Source organism: Ranitomeya variabilis, chromosome 8 (assembly GCF_051348905.1).
Source record: "Ranitomeya variabilis isolate aRanVar5 chromosome 8, aRanVar5.hap1, whole genome shotgun sequence".
Lineage (NCBI taxonomy): Eukaryota > Metazoa > Chordata > Amphibia > Anura > Dendrobatidae > Ranitomeya > Ranitomeya variabilis.
In genome coordinates this window covers 183,763,892-183,778,376 of record NC_135239.1, presented here as the reverse complement: position 1 = coordinate 183,778,376, position 14,485 = coordinate 183,763,892, and the positions used below count along the sequence as shown (strand labels likewise).

Sequence of the window (14,485 nt, the reverse complement as noted above, 5' to 3'; positions counted from 1 at the left end):
CTTGGTAGGTGGCAACAGATTTTTAACAAGAATATCTTTCTACACTTTCATCCTTCCTTCAATCATATGAAGTTTGCCAGTGCCGCTTTCTGAAAAATAGCCCCACACCATGATGTTCCCACCTCCAAACTTCAATGTTGATATGGTGTTTTTGGGGTGATGTGCAGTACTTTTTGTCTCCAAACATGGTGCATATTAGAGTTCAATTTTTCTCTCATCTGACCAGACTATATTCTCCCATTATTTCACAGGCTTGTCTAAATGTTGTTAAGCAAACTGTAAATGCGCTTGAACACGTTTTTCCAGGTCATCCACCTGACAGCACCATGGAGGTTGTCTTCTTATCCACAGTGGGACAGGAAACCACGAGCATAAAAGGACCCTCCCCTTACCAATCATCAGTGTTTTTCCTGTCCCACTTTGGATAGGAACTACGAGGATTCCGGCAGCTCCGTTTGGGGGAGTGTGGATCGGGGGGTCTCGGCCCTTATTACCCTTCCCACTACAAGTCCCCGTAAGCCGAAACCCGACACAGGGTCCCTCAGCTCACCCGGTGCAGCGCTGCTCCTGGGATTGCCGGTCGTTTCCTCCTGGAGAGGCTCTCGACCGAGCACGCCGCCGAGCGTTTCCGGGTCTGCCTTTGGAACAGAGCAGACAGCCTGGACGCTCACCGCAGCTCTGTCTCCCTGGAACGCCGCACGCTGAGCCCGGCATAGCACTTCCGGGTCGCGGTCGACAGGGGGCGGGGGCGGCGTCCCCATCTCTCTATGGGGAAGATGCAGCACTTCCGGGGCATGCCGGCGAGCGCGAACGCTCCAACGCCAGGAGGACAAGCATATAAGGTAAAAGCCGTAGTTAGACCTCTATCCTGCAATATCCGAGATGGAGGATTCCGCCAGGATAGAGGGTGATAGCCAGGCTCACGTAAGTCCCCTTGCAGAGGGCAACTGTTAAATGCCTACCTCCCGGGTGTTTCTACCTCCTTCTAAAACAGGGCCACTTCTATTATTATAGGTAGCCTCCACCGCCGCAGCTAAGAAAGGGAGATGTAAGAAGTGCCCGTTATGCTCCGCTAAACTAAAGGACACATGGCAGAAACCCCTGTGTGAGCCCTGCACTAACCGCATACTGGGCGAAGAGCAGGCCTCTCTCATGTCTAACATGCGGACTATGATCAGGGAGGAGGTACAGGCATCAGTCTCGGGCTTAATGACCCCTCAACCCTCACAGCCAGATAAGAAGAGAATGAGGGATTCGGACTCTTCATCTGAAGGGGCCTTGTCCGATTCAGAGCTGGAGAACGAGGAGTTTAAAGACCCTCCCGGCAGGTGAGGGGGCTCCGCACTGTGCACGGCCGGTGTCCGGCGGGATTGACACTTATGTCTGCTGTTTTTCCACAGGGGGAAAAAATACTTATTTTCCTCTGCGGACACCGACGAGCTCCTGGGCGCAGTAAGGCACACCATGCAAATTGAAGAGCCGCCAGCCTCTTGTTCAATCCAAGATGAAATGTTTGGCGGATTACGAGCCCAGACCTCAAAAGTCTTCCCCGTCAACGCTCATATTCGTGGAATGATTCTGGAGGAATGGGAGGAGGCGGAAAAACGCCTAATCATTCCTAAAGACTTTAAGCTACGCCTCCCTTTTGATCCAGCGGAGGTCAAAGACTGGGAGGATGTCCCTAAAATAGACGTTCCCTTAGCCAGAGTCTCCAAAAGAACTGCAATACCCTTTGAGGACTCATCTAATTTAAAGGAGGCTATGGATAGGAAGGCAGACAGTCTCCTAAAACGAGCCTGGGAGAGCTCAGCAGCTGTAATGCGTGCGAACATAGCAGCAACTTCAGTAGCACGGTCTATGCACCTATGGGTGGACGACCTAGCGGACCAGCTTTCCTCTAAAACCCCTAGAGAAACAATATTAAAATCCCTTCCCCTCCTTAAAATGGGTACAGATTTCTTAGCAGATGCGTCGGCGGAAACAGTAAGGTTTACGGCTAGGAATCAATCCCTATCAAACGCGGCCAGAAGAGCCATCTGGCTCAAGAACTGGTCCGGGGACGTTCATTCCAAAAATAAGCTCTGCGCCATACCATTTTCAGGGGGAAGAGTATTCGGTCCGGTACTAGATGACATCTTAGAGAAAGCGTCAGATGATAAAAAGGGGTTCCCAGAGGACAAACGTAAAAAATTTCAGCCCTTTCGGAGACCACGTTATAATCAAAAAAGTGATTATAGGGGGAAAGGGAAACAAGGCAGGTGGAGTTACCCAAAGGGCGGAGAATCCAGAACCAAGAATAAGGAATCCACCTTTTCAGGTTCAACACCGAGCTACCATAGAAAATGACGCCACCAGAGTGGGGGGGCGTTTAACCAGATTTTCAGGAGGCTGGCAAAAGATCACTACAAGCCCATGGGTGTTACAACTAGTTGCTCAGGGCTACAGAATCGAGTTCTCTTCTCCTCCCCCACAAAAATTCCTGATCTCCAGCCCCCATCTCACCACAACATCGCCCATGTGGGTAGATATTCAGGATCTGCTAAAAACAGCTGCGATTGTCCCGGTACCTCCCCAAGAGATAGGACAGGGATTTTACTCAAGCCTATTCTCTATAATAAAACCTTCGGGAGAGTCAAGAACTATCATAAATCTCAAACACCTAAATTCTTGGGTAGTATACAAACAACGTGGTTTTCAGAGACCTGTGTCGTCATTGGGGGTATCCGGAGATAGACCTCTTTGCAACCAGACAGAACGCAAAGACCAGCATCTTCTATTCACTAAACCCTCAGGAAAACCCAGCTGGAGTCGATGCCTTCTCCCAATCATGGGACAGAGGCCTGTTGTACGCGTTCCCACCGCTTGCCCTAATCCCAAGAACTCTCAGGAAGATCGCAGAAGATGGAGCCAAAGTCCTTCTTGTAGTACCGTACTGGCCGAAGAGGAGTTGGTTTACCTTACTGAACAAGATGTCAAAGGGGAAACCAGTTATTCTTCCACAAAGAAGGGATCTCCTCTTTCAAGGTCCCGTTCTACACCAGAATCCGGAATCCCTCCGTCTATCAGCCTGGATCCTGAGCGGCAAGTCCTAAGAGCAAAGGGTTTATCGGACGAGGTGATCTCTACGTTAAAAGCAAGCAGGAAGCCAGTAACCTCTTCTATCTACTTAAAAATCTGGAAAAAATTCTGCAGCCACTGTGGAGAAACTGCAGTCGATACTGACCGGCCTAATGTTCCCAAAATCCTTGATTTTCTCCAGGCAGGGTTTAATGCAGGTCTCAGACCCAGTACCTTACGGGTACAAATCGCGGCCCTTAGTGTTTTCTATGACTGTACTTTATCAGCTCACCCATGGATAAGTCGATTTTCCAGAGCAGTTGCAAGACTAAAACCTCTATTAAGGAAGACTATCCCACCATGGGATTTAAATCTGGTTCTTAACGAATTATGTAAAATTCAGTTTAATTTGGACGATAACCCAGACATAGGTAAATTGTCCCTAAAAACGGCCTTCCTTGTAGCCATTACTTCCGCTAAGAGACTGGGAGAGCTTCAGGCCCTCTCTATTCAAGATCCGTACTTACAGATTTTTCATGACAGGCTGGTTCTGAGACTGGACCCAGCTTTCCTTCCGAAGGTGGTCTCCGATTCAAATATTAATCAGGAAGTCATACTCCCTTCTTTCTTTCAGTCTCCCAGAAATCAAAAAGAGTCTCTTTATCATAGTCTGGACGTTAAAGAATCGGTTCTTAAATACCTAGAAATTACAGCACCCTGGAGGGTAGATAATAACCTTTTTGTTCAATTTAGAGGCCCGAATAAGGGTAAGAAGGCATCTAAATCCACAATTGCGAGATGGATTAGATCCGCAATAATCTCGGCCTATAAAGCCCGGGGGAGGGATCCACCGGGTTATATCAGAGCACATTCGTCTAGGTCAATGGCAGCCTCATGGGCAGAAAAAGGGGGGGCTTCAGCAGATCAAATTTGTAACGCCGCTTCCTGGTCTAACCTTAGTACTTTTTCCAAACATTACAAACTAGACGTGATGTCAACACAATTAAGTTTTGGCAGGAGGGTACTCCAGGCAGTATTCCCACCCTAGGAAGTAGTCTGCTTTGGTACTTCTCCATGGTGCTGTCAGGTGGATGACCTGGAAAACGGTAATTAGTCTTACCGGTAATAGTATTTCCAGGAATCCATCCTGACAGCACTGCTAGTTTCCCTTCCCATGCTAATTTACTAAGATCTGATGTGACGTAAACATTTGTATCTTGTTTGTGTTTAAATAAAATATTCTTTTTTGGCATCCATCCAGATGTGGTACTTTGAAAATCACTGATGATTGGTAAGGGGAGGGTCCTTTTATGCTCGTGGTTTCCTGTCCCACTGTGGATAAGAAGACAACCTCCATGGTGCTGTCAGGATGGATTCCTGGAAATACTATTACCGGTAAGACTAATTACCGTTTTTGTTCAGCTATGAAGTTTTACAAGGAGAGCGTGCATACAGGCCATGGAGATTGAGTGTATTACTTATAGTTTTCTTTTAAAGAATTCTACCTGCAGATTCCAGGTCATTATATAGCTATTCATAGGTGGTACTTGGCTCTTGGACAACTCTTCTGATAATTCTTTTCACTCCTCTGTCTGAAATCTTGCAGGAAGCACCTTGTCATGGTCGGTTTATGGGGAAAGGATGTTCTTTCCACTTCTGGATTATGGCCCTCACAGTGCTCACTGCAACCTTCAGCTGTTTAGAGATTCTTCTGTAACGAATGCCATAAGTATGTTTTGCAACAATAATGTTGTGAAGGTCTTGAGGCAACTCGCTGGTTTACCCATCATAAGAGGTTTCTTGTGTGGCAACTTGGTAATGAGACACCTTTTTATAGGTCATCAGTTGAACCAGCTGATATTCTTTTTCACTATGGCATGATTGCTTTATAATTACTGATAGATTTCAGCTGGTGGGATGACTTTACATGGCTTTTGCATTTCTCTTTCTTCATGTGTTAAATACTTTTTCCCTTTCTCATTTCTCATTATTACACATAACTTAATTTATGTTAATTTGTGGACATCTATGGTTTGATTTTTTTAGCCTGTGTGGATTGGATGGGTTGTTACTGACATCTGGTGAGAATTTCATGTAAATGGCAACTTTAGAAGTATACTTAGAAAGTTGGTGACATGTTCAATACTTATTTCACTCCCTGTATATATCTAGTGTGTGTGTGTATGTGTATGTGTATATATATATATATATATATATATATATATATATATATATATATATATATATATATATATATATATATATATATATATGTGTGTTTGTGTTTTTTGTATGTATGGGTAGATAGAGATAGGTAGATGATAAATAGATAGATATATGGATATATGCGTGTATGTGTATATATGTCATCTCTATGCTGATATATTGTTGAACCTTAGGGTATGTGTGCACGTTGAGTATTTGCAGCAGATTTTTTCCTAAAGATTTCCACTGTATTAGGCGCCCACATTTTTTGCCGCGTTATTGCATTCTTTTTTTCCCCCCATTTATTGGAATGGGTGAAAAATATTGTAACAACTGACATGTTGCAGACAGCTTGAAAAAAATAAGCAGCATGTGCATGAGATTTTCCGGAATCTCATTTACTTGGCTTGTGGGGTACACTGCCATTTTCAGAGTGTGAACAAGCCCTTAGTGTAACCATCTTCACAGCGCTGCCTTTCCTCGAGATATGTTATTCTATGCTTTTTGACGTTGCGTTGGGGCACTGTGTCCTCTATGCCTTTTGTGTGTTAGTATTCTCCTTCTCATGACCATATAATGGAGGGATGTTACCATGGAGATTCATCAAATTTGATGCTAGGGATTAGATTAGGGCACGTTGATGATACAAATAATGTTGAAATTCGAACAAGGAGAGTTCATGGTAATGTCATTGTTGACGTGCTAACACGTACTGACTGCATTTCTTACAGATTTGTGGCTTTCCACTACGGTTGCTGCTTAGGTTTACAATGATAACTACTTTTGTCACCACCCGAAAAACCTTGTGTGAGCCGAACGGTGGTCTAGCATGTGCTAGGCTTCATTGACCGAATGTGGGACTTCCGAAGATGGCCATATGCTGCACCTCCTGTCCCCAGCAGTCCCATAGTATGTGCTCGACCAATGCTCCGTTCATACACAGGATTCGGGGTTCCCTGTTCTTGTGATTGTTGGGTGTCCAGTGGTGGGACTTCTACCAATCGAATACCAGATTCACATGTCAGGTTTTGGTTTTTTTTAAGTGTTACATGTTATTTTTGCATTTCCTTTTTTTGTGGACCAATAATCTGTGGAGAAATAGACTTGCCCTACTTTTGATCCATGTTACGAATCAGTCACCAATACAAGTTAAAAAGCAGGTTGTAAGAACTAAGGTTTTTTCTTTTTTTTTTCTTTTCATACAAGTAAGAAAGGTAATATGGCTTCAAAAAACTGAGACGCCTACCTGAAATATGGTCCAGAATTCCAGATCCATTTTTAGTCTAAGAAAAAAAGAAAGGATGTGTGAATCAGGCCTTACAATTATCACTAATGATGGTCATCCAGCTACCAGTTCAGTTATTCATGGCTGCTGGATATGGATGAGTTGACCTGTGGATGGTCGGGTTCGACCTAACTTTAGTGTAAAGTTTGGTTCGGATACCAGAACTGTATCCAAACTTGACCCCTGATCCTATAGAAGTCAAAGGGGACCTGAACTTTGGTACTATAAAAAGGGCTCTCCATCACCCTCAAAATGGACTTCCGGGAGAAGTCCGTGTTCAGAGTTCCGCTCCGGACACTAGGTATCTGGTACGAACCCCAAACTTTACAGTTCGGGTTCGCTCATCTCTACTGCTAGTCATGACCCCTGTGGTCCTCATCCTGCCTGCTGGCATTTCCAGGCTGGCAAAACAGCATGAGATTGTCACACTACAATGATGACGTTGCATAAGCCAACAAGTATCTGGAGATGCCAGCAGGTAGGAGGAAGTTCGGAGGGCTCCTGTCCAGCGGCATGGAATACTGACCTGGCTGCTGCACCATAGTCCAGCAAACTTGTTTGCTTATCTCATATTTATAATATTTTTTTGTGGAGTGAAACCAAAACTGAAGAAAAGCATATTTATAAATTCATGCATAGCCGATTTTTTGCAGAAATTTCCACAACTGTTCTACTCATTTCAAATGGGATTTGAAGAAACTACCCCTTCAGATGCTGAAAACTGATTTTCAGTCCCAGAAATATAAGAGATATATCTTCGGGTCAAGAATAGTTTTGGAACAATATTTACGAGGAATGCACCACATTACTGGTCTGTTCCTTTTGAGAAAACGTGAATATGGCTCAGAAAATGACTGTAGACCAGTGTATTTCCTTTTATTTTTTACTATGTGCATTGCTTTTATGTTGAAGGGTTGAAAATTTAAGCCTGTAATAAGGTGTTAGTCCCAACGTTAAAAGTGGGTTCGTAAGGTCTGATCACGAGAATAGGACTTTGAACTTCCCTTGCCGAAATGTAACGGTGATCACCCATTGCCAATTCCGGTAGTCTCAGATCGAATGTATAAAGTGGTGGTGCACATATCTGAGACCTTTTGGTGCCTGTTCTTGGTATTGTTGGTGGTCCCAGCTGGTCTGCAAGTTATCACCTATTCCAAAGATAGTTGATGGCTTTTAATGTTAGGAATAACCCTTTAATGGTGGGTGCCGTAGCCATGTTCTTCTATTTTGACGATTCTAATCTATAGTCTTTGAAATAGTTGTTACCCTTGAGTAACAAACCTACATCGTATTACTTTACTACTGTTTTCCATGTTTCAGATATGAAATTAAAGATTTATTAGGCCATGCGTTCTTTGCTGAAGACACTGGGGTGAGGGTGGAACTTGCAGAAGAAGACCACGGAAGGAAGTCTGCGATTGCCTTAAGATTGTGGGTGGAAGACCCGAAGAAGTTGAAAGGAAAGCCAAAAGATAATGGGGCCATTGAGTTTACTTTTGACGTGGAGAAGGAAACGCCTGAAGATGTAGCACAAGAAATGGTAAAAGCTCTGATTATTTATAGGACAACCTCTATTTTACAATGAAGCTCGTGGTCTGAGCCACTTAAAACAATGTGCTGACGGGTTTGTCCATTAAGCATTTATCACCTATCTCTTCCCTCAGTTGAATTCTATAATTTCTCATATTTTCTCTCCACGCACACTGACAAGGGGGCTTTTTCAAATCAATTTTCTCCTTAGTGATCCCATTCTCAGAATTATTGGGTGAATAACTGCAGCCGCATCCCCCTCCTCCCGGTTTAGTTTACACTAGATATACTTTGATAGGCTTGAGGAAGTTTCAGAAAATGTTAAAGGGAGCCTGAAGTCAGGAGAAGCTTCAATCTGCTAAAAGGTAAAGTAATTACTGGTTTCCCCTAACAAGGTATATGACAACATTTTATGTATTTGCAAAAATGGCACTTCGAGCATTCATTCATTCAGCCATGGCGTAGGGTACTTATAGGAGGATCCTCCCAAATACAGTAATAACCTATTCTCCAGCGCTTTTTGCTATTTCCTCTTCAATTAGCACCTTTTTAAAACCATATGACTCTTATGGTTTGACACACAGTTATCTAATGATGTGCAAGGATCATTCCTTAGACATTCTGTCTGTATGAGTTATTCTTCATGTTCGATCCATGAGTTTGATAAATGCGGACCCCAACTCTGCGATCTGGTCTTATGTGACAGGAGTCTCGTAACAATCAACCTGCTGGATCGTGCAGCCGCTACATACAGGAGGGACAATAATGGAGAGGTGGCGGCGCCGGCGAGTGTTCCGTTCTTCCCAAACCTGAGATCCGCATCTATCAGACATTGTATGGAATATCCTGTGGATATAACCTTAATGGAAGAGTCAGATGGCCGTATAACTCGGATGAGTATCACAACACAATTCTTGGACTGTCCATCAGCTCTTCTTACCCGAGCGTGACAGCCCCATAGAAATACATCCTTTCACACTCGAGTGAGGTGAGCTGACGGCCAGTCCGAGCATTGCGTTGTGCTCCTCGTTGGCGTTTACAAGGCCGTCTGACTCTTCCCAAAGGCTGAAATACTGACTAGGCTTTGAGACAGCTTCAGTATGATAAATAGACAACTTGCAAATCACTTGCACGAGGGGTCCGAATCATTATTTTTGAATTTTTCTTTTTAAGCTTTTTTTTTTTTGTCTTGCAGTAATCTTGGTTATTTTTTGCACGATGTCCAATAAAAAAATATATTGTGGTACAGTGTTAGCCAGAAAATTCTCTGTAAATACTTTTATGCCCAAAAATGACAAAAGTATTCTCGGAGTGATACCTTTCTTGACTACCGTATATACTTGAGTATAAGCCGAGACCCCTGATTTTCCTAAAGTGGGAAAACTTAATGACTTAGTATAAGCCTAGGGTGGGAAATTCAGCAGCTACTGGTAAATTTCCAAATTAAAAATAGATAACAATAAAAGTAAAATTAATTGAGACATCAGTAGTTTAAATGTTTTTGAATATCCATATTGAATCAGGAGTCCCATATAATGCTCCATACAGTTCATGATGGGCCCCATAAGATGCTCCATAGATCATGCCCCATAAGATGCTCCACAGATCATGCCCCATAAGGTGCTCCATAGATTATGCCCCATATACTGCGATTAAAGTAAAAAAATTACATACTCGTCGCTCAGGCCCCGGGCACTTGCGATATCCACCTTCCCCGTTCCACTGCTGCGCGCCGCGCTGCTCCGTCTTCCGGCTCTCTGACTGTTTAGGCAGAGGGCGGCGCACACACTAAACACGTCATCGCGCCCTCTGACCTGAACAGTCACAGCTAGCTGGAGGACGCGGAAGATGGAGCAGCGCTAAGCGGTGGAATGGGGTCAGGTGAATATCGCGCAATGCTTGCCCTCCCCCGTTATACTCACCTGCTCCCGGTGTGGTCCCTGGCAGCTTCTCACTGTCAGATGGTGTCCGGGAGTCGGCAGCTTCTTCCTATGTTCAGCGGTCACGTACCGCTCATTAAAGTAATGAATATACGTCCATATTCATTACATTAATGAGCGGTACCACGTGACCGCTGAACACAGGAAAAGCTGCCCGGAGACCATCGGACATGCAGGGACTGCGCCAGGAGCAGGTGAGTATGTGACAGCCGCCGCTCCCCCTGGGACAACAACTCGAGTATAAGCCGAGAGGGGCACTTTCAGCCTAATAAAATGGGCTGAAAATCTCGGCCTATACTCAAGTATATGCGGTAACCAGAAAAAAAAATATTTGCACGCTTTCAGAGCACAGGGCCTCCTTCTTCAGGTAGGTCTATAAATGAATTAATAAGACAAGAGCACAACATTTAAGAGATATTACAGCAGGACATTTGTTTATTAGGTGGAAGGGGTGATGCCTCCTAAACATAAGCCAAGGAAATCAAATTAGGGGTTTTTTAATAAATGGAGAGGTGGTGGGAATGTTCCCTTAGGTATCTGGAGTCTGTCTGGTGGAGTTTGAACTGTATCCATGTAGTGAGTACTAAATCCAGGTGTTAAATTGAGTCCTATTGTCAAAGAATTCTTTATCAGTTTGAATTCTCAAATTCTTCTGTCATCCTTAAAATGACCTTTTAATATTAAGACTTTTTTATTTATCTTTTTAAAATCTGTCATATAGTATCCAGGTCCAGAGAGCGGTTTTCCCACAGGCTTGTCCAGTTCATTCTTGATTGTATGTCCGTGTAGATTCATCCTTGTTTGTGGTTTTTGTATGGTTAAAAATGCCTTAAATCATTCTCTCTCATTATTCTGGCATTAGGCAAATATTAATAATTATGGTAATCCTAATTGACCCAAAATGGGAAAGGTTTATTCTGATTTCATGTCAGATATTGAGAAAAACATGCAGATGTGTCTTTTTATATAGTGTATGTAAAATTCTGTTTTCAACTGTATATTTATAGATAAATATATAGTTTAAAAAAAGGCGAACCCATAGGAAAGACTTTAAAAGTAGCGCCAATTAAGAGTAGAAAGCAAATGAAAAACAGGCGAAAAACAACAAATACTAGACAAAAAGGGAAGCACAAATGGAATATTGAATTGATCTTCAAATGTCTCCCTTCTGACTAACGTCCTGTCCAATGACTGTTGTCAAGTGCAATCAGGCTCAACCAGCAAAGATGAGACTGAGTACAGGAAATTGGGACAAGGCTTTTTCTGTCTGCTCCTCTCTAACTGCTTACAAGCATAACTGATAGGGGGCTTTCAGCTCAGGGCAGGCCAGCTCAGTACATGCTAGGAAATGCGTAGGGAGGATGTTCATGCTCCTATAGTTCTGGCAGAATGTCGATGATTTGACAGCATTTGCCCACTCAAACAGTGGAAGTCAAGACAATTTCTTGACATACAAAACTGGTACGTGCACATTGGCAGCAAGTCCTTGCTCTTCTACAGGTTTTTGTAAACACTGGTATTCTTTAGATGGGGAACATCCCTTTAAGCAGACTTTGTTCACAGTATTTACAAGATCAAGTATTAGATGCCAACGAAATAGTTTAACAACAAGGGAAGAAAATAGCTTTTTCTAATTGGATCAATACCATCTTTGTATTCTAAGAAGCTGACATCAATACTTGGATCAATCATCCTTCTGATCACGCGGAGGATGACGTTCTTCAGAGGGATAATGCAGGCGCAGCACAAGCGGCCGGCGGTGCTGGAATAGTCGCCATCTTAGTGATGGGGCTCACGTTGACCCTGCGTAGGGAAATCAATGATCATGCAGAAAGAGCAGGGAGTGAGACATGTTTGAGCTTTTTTTCTTCTTTTTTTCCCAAAGATTGTTGGAATAAGAATTGCGAAGGTTCTAAAGTAATCATGGGCTGTAAGGTGTGACTGTAATACCTGATCATATTAGATGTAATCCAAATTTTGGGGTCACACAAGATGTAAAATTTTGGCAAATGCTGGATATACGTTGCGTTGCATTCATTGATTTGTGTTCTGCTAAGTCAATAGTACAAGTCGATGAGAAGATCAATTTGGGGTATAAATCATGTTAAAACTGTCTCTCTTAAGGTGGAATCTGGATTTTTCCATGAGAACGATGTGAAAATTGTCGGAAAGTCAATACGGGATCGAGTGGCGTTAATCCAATGGAGACGGGCAAGAATTCGAGAAGAAAACTCTAATCCTGAGGGTCTGGAACAATCGAACGTGCCTCAGACACCACTAGCGCCATTGGCACATTCTTCCCACATCGGTCAGCATACGTTAAATGAAGCCGATGAACTCGAGGCTGACCAGCATTCGTTTTTGCCCAAACTCCCTGCCAGCATTACTTCAGTAGCATGTAAGTATTTGTCTTTGCCCAAAAAAAAAATCAGATTGAATTGATTGGTGGTGCTCATTAAGGAATGGAAAAAAAAATTGCGCCATACCTGTTTACTGGTTGGGAGTGGTATTGCAACTTGGCTCAATTCTTTTCGATGAAGCTAGGCTGCAATGCTGGACTATAGCCCATGGACCAGTGTGGGGCTGGCCGTTGGCAAAAAGCAGAGGCATGTACTACCCCTTTAACTATAGGAAATGCCCATTTAAAGTGACACTGAACATGTGTTTTTTCTCGTCTACGAATATATTGGCAAACGATTGTTTTGAACTTGTCATCAGAAAATCACCTGCTGTTTAATGCATTTATTTTTAATTTTTATTTTTCATAATACGATCTGTGCTTAGGTGTCTATGGTTACAACCGCCAACAACCAACTGTCACTATACGAGTGGTCGTCATAACCATAGATACCAAAGCTACTGCAATGCCTTGCACATGGGGGTAAGTGATATAGCAAATCAGAAAAACTATACTACATTTCTACTTGGAGATATTTGATGATATTATTCTTATTGCACCTACTACATATTGGGTTCTGATCTTGGAGATGGGAATACCTATTTAACTGTTGTATTGATGCTGCTAATGAGCATGTGCAAACGGCATTGTGGGCAGGGTCAGCTGTGATTAGTATATTTTTTATCATCCGTCATTGTAATTATGCCTATGATGATAATGAGGCTTCTGAAAACCTCTTCCTACTTTGTTCTGCCACCGCAAATAGCCTAAGTGGCCAGTGTGAAAATTTGGAAGATATCTAATATTTTTAGTTTTAATACAGATTGTCACATGGGGGAAAAAAAATATGAATTGTTTATTTTTTGGTGATATATTTTTTTAAAACTTTTCCAAACACTAAAGTGAGATAAAAAAAAATGTAATCGCCTGTTGATATATTCTTTCTACCTTTAACAAAAGTACCTCCCCTCTGCAGCAGATACTTTCAGCATGGTCTAATATTTAGTAAGTTACCTATATAAAAATAAAAGTGCAGAGTTTAAAAAAAATAAAAATAAAAATATATATATATATATATATATATATATATATATATATATATATATATATATATATATATATATATATATATATATATATATATATGTGTGTGTGTGTATATATATATATATATATATATATATATATATATATATATATATATGTATATATATATATATATATATATATATATATATATATATATATATATTGCATACGTTTGATTAAAACATAATTAAGACAATGTAATAAACATACAATGTCCGACACACAGATAATGGAGTGAGCAATAAAATTATCATGTCAGAAAATATTTCATATTAAATGTGCTTTTATAGGTAGTCCTTGATTATATTCTGCATATAGCTTCTTGGATTTAATCTTCGGATACCGATATATAGGTTTATTATACTAATAAATAATGCCAAGTGTTAGCGATCTAAAGAATTGCACCAGGGCTATGAATATACACTGTGCCCCACTTGTTGAAACCACAGGCCGAGACTGCGAGTATCCTCTAGAAACATGGTCCTGTACTGTACCCCCTGGGTAACATGTAGCACAGGTTAAGAACCTGATATACAATTGTATGTATGTTATTTTGTTTTTAATTTAATAGTGATTGCAACTAATTTTTTGAATCACCTTTCCCTCGTGGCTGTCATTCCTGACGTTGACTCCCACACTAACACTAACACTGTAGAGGGATCATCCTTATTCTAATTTTCACATGGACACACGAGAAGCAATGGAATGAAACTGAAAGGGAGAAGATACAGAATAGATATTAGTAAAAAAACTTTTTGACGGTGAGGGTGATCAATGAGTGGAACGGGCTGCCATGAGATGTGGTGAGTTCTCCTTCAATGGAAGTCTTCAAACAGAGGCTGGACAGACATCTGTCTGAGATGGTTTAGTGAATCCTGCATTGAGCCGGGGGTTGGACACGATAAACCTGGAGGTCCCTTCCATATATAACATTCCTTGGGTCTATGACACAGCATGGTTGCTGTTCGCGGCTCTATACCA

The 14,485-nt window shown here is 42.0% G+C and overlaps 2 protein-coding genes across 13 annotated transcripts in view; both read left to right on the top strand.

Moving 5' to 3' along the window:
- WNK2 (WNK lysine deficient protein kinase 2) overlaps positions 1–14,485 on the top strand; it is a 193,768-nt gene that overhangs the window by 100,107 nt on the left and 79,176 nt on the right. For all 12 annotated transcript variants that reach the window (XM_077278262.1, XM_077278253.1, XM_077278255.1 and 9 more), the window contains exons 7-8: positions 7,868–8,087; positions 12,142–12,415. In XM_077278262.1, the coding sequence (XP_077134377.1) occupies positions 7,868–8,087; positions 12,142–12,415 (494 nt within the window). The remainder of the gene's footprint in view (positions 1–7,867; positions 8,088–12,141; positions 12,416–14,485) is intronic.
- LOC143788409 (lamina-associated polypeptide 2, isoforms alpha/zeta-like) lies at positions 389–2,678 on the top strand. The gene is made up of 2 exons (XM_077278080.1): positions 389–1,328; positions 1,401–2,678. Exons 1-2 carry the CDS (start codon positions 1,153–1,155, stop codon positions 2,344–2,346), a joined length of 1,122 nt encoding a protein of 373 aa, XP_077134195.1. The 5' UTR covers positions 389–1,152; the 3' UTR covers positions 2,347–2,678.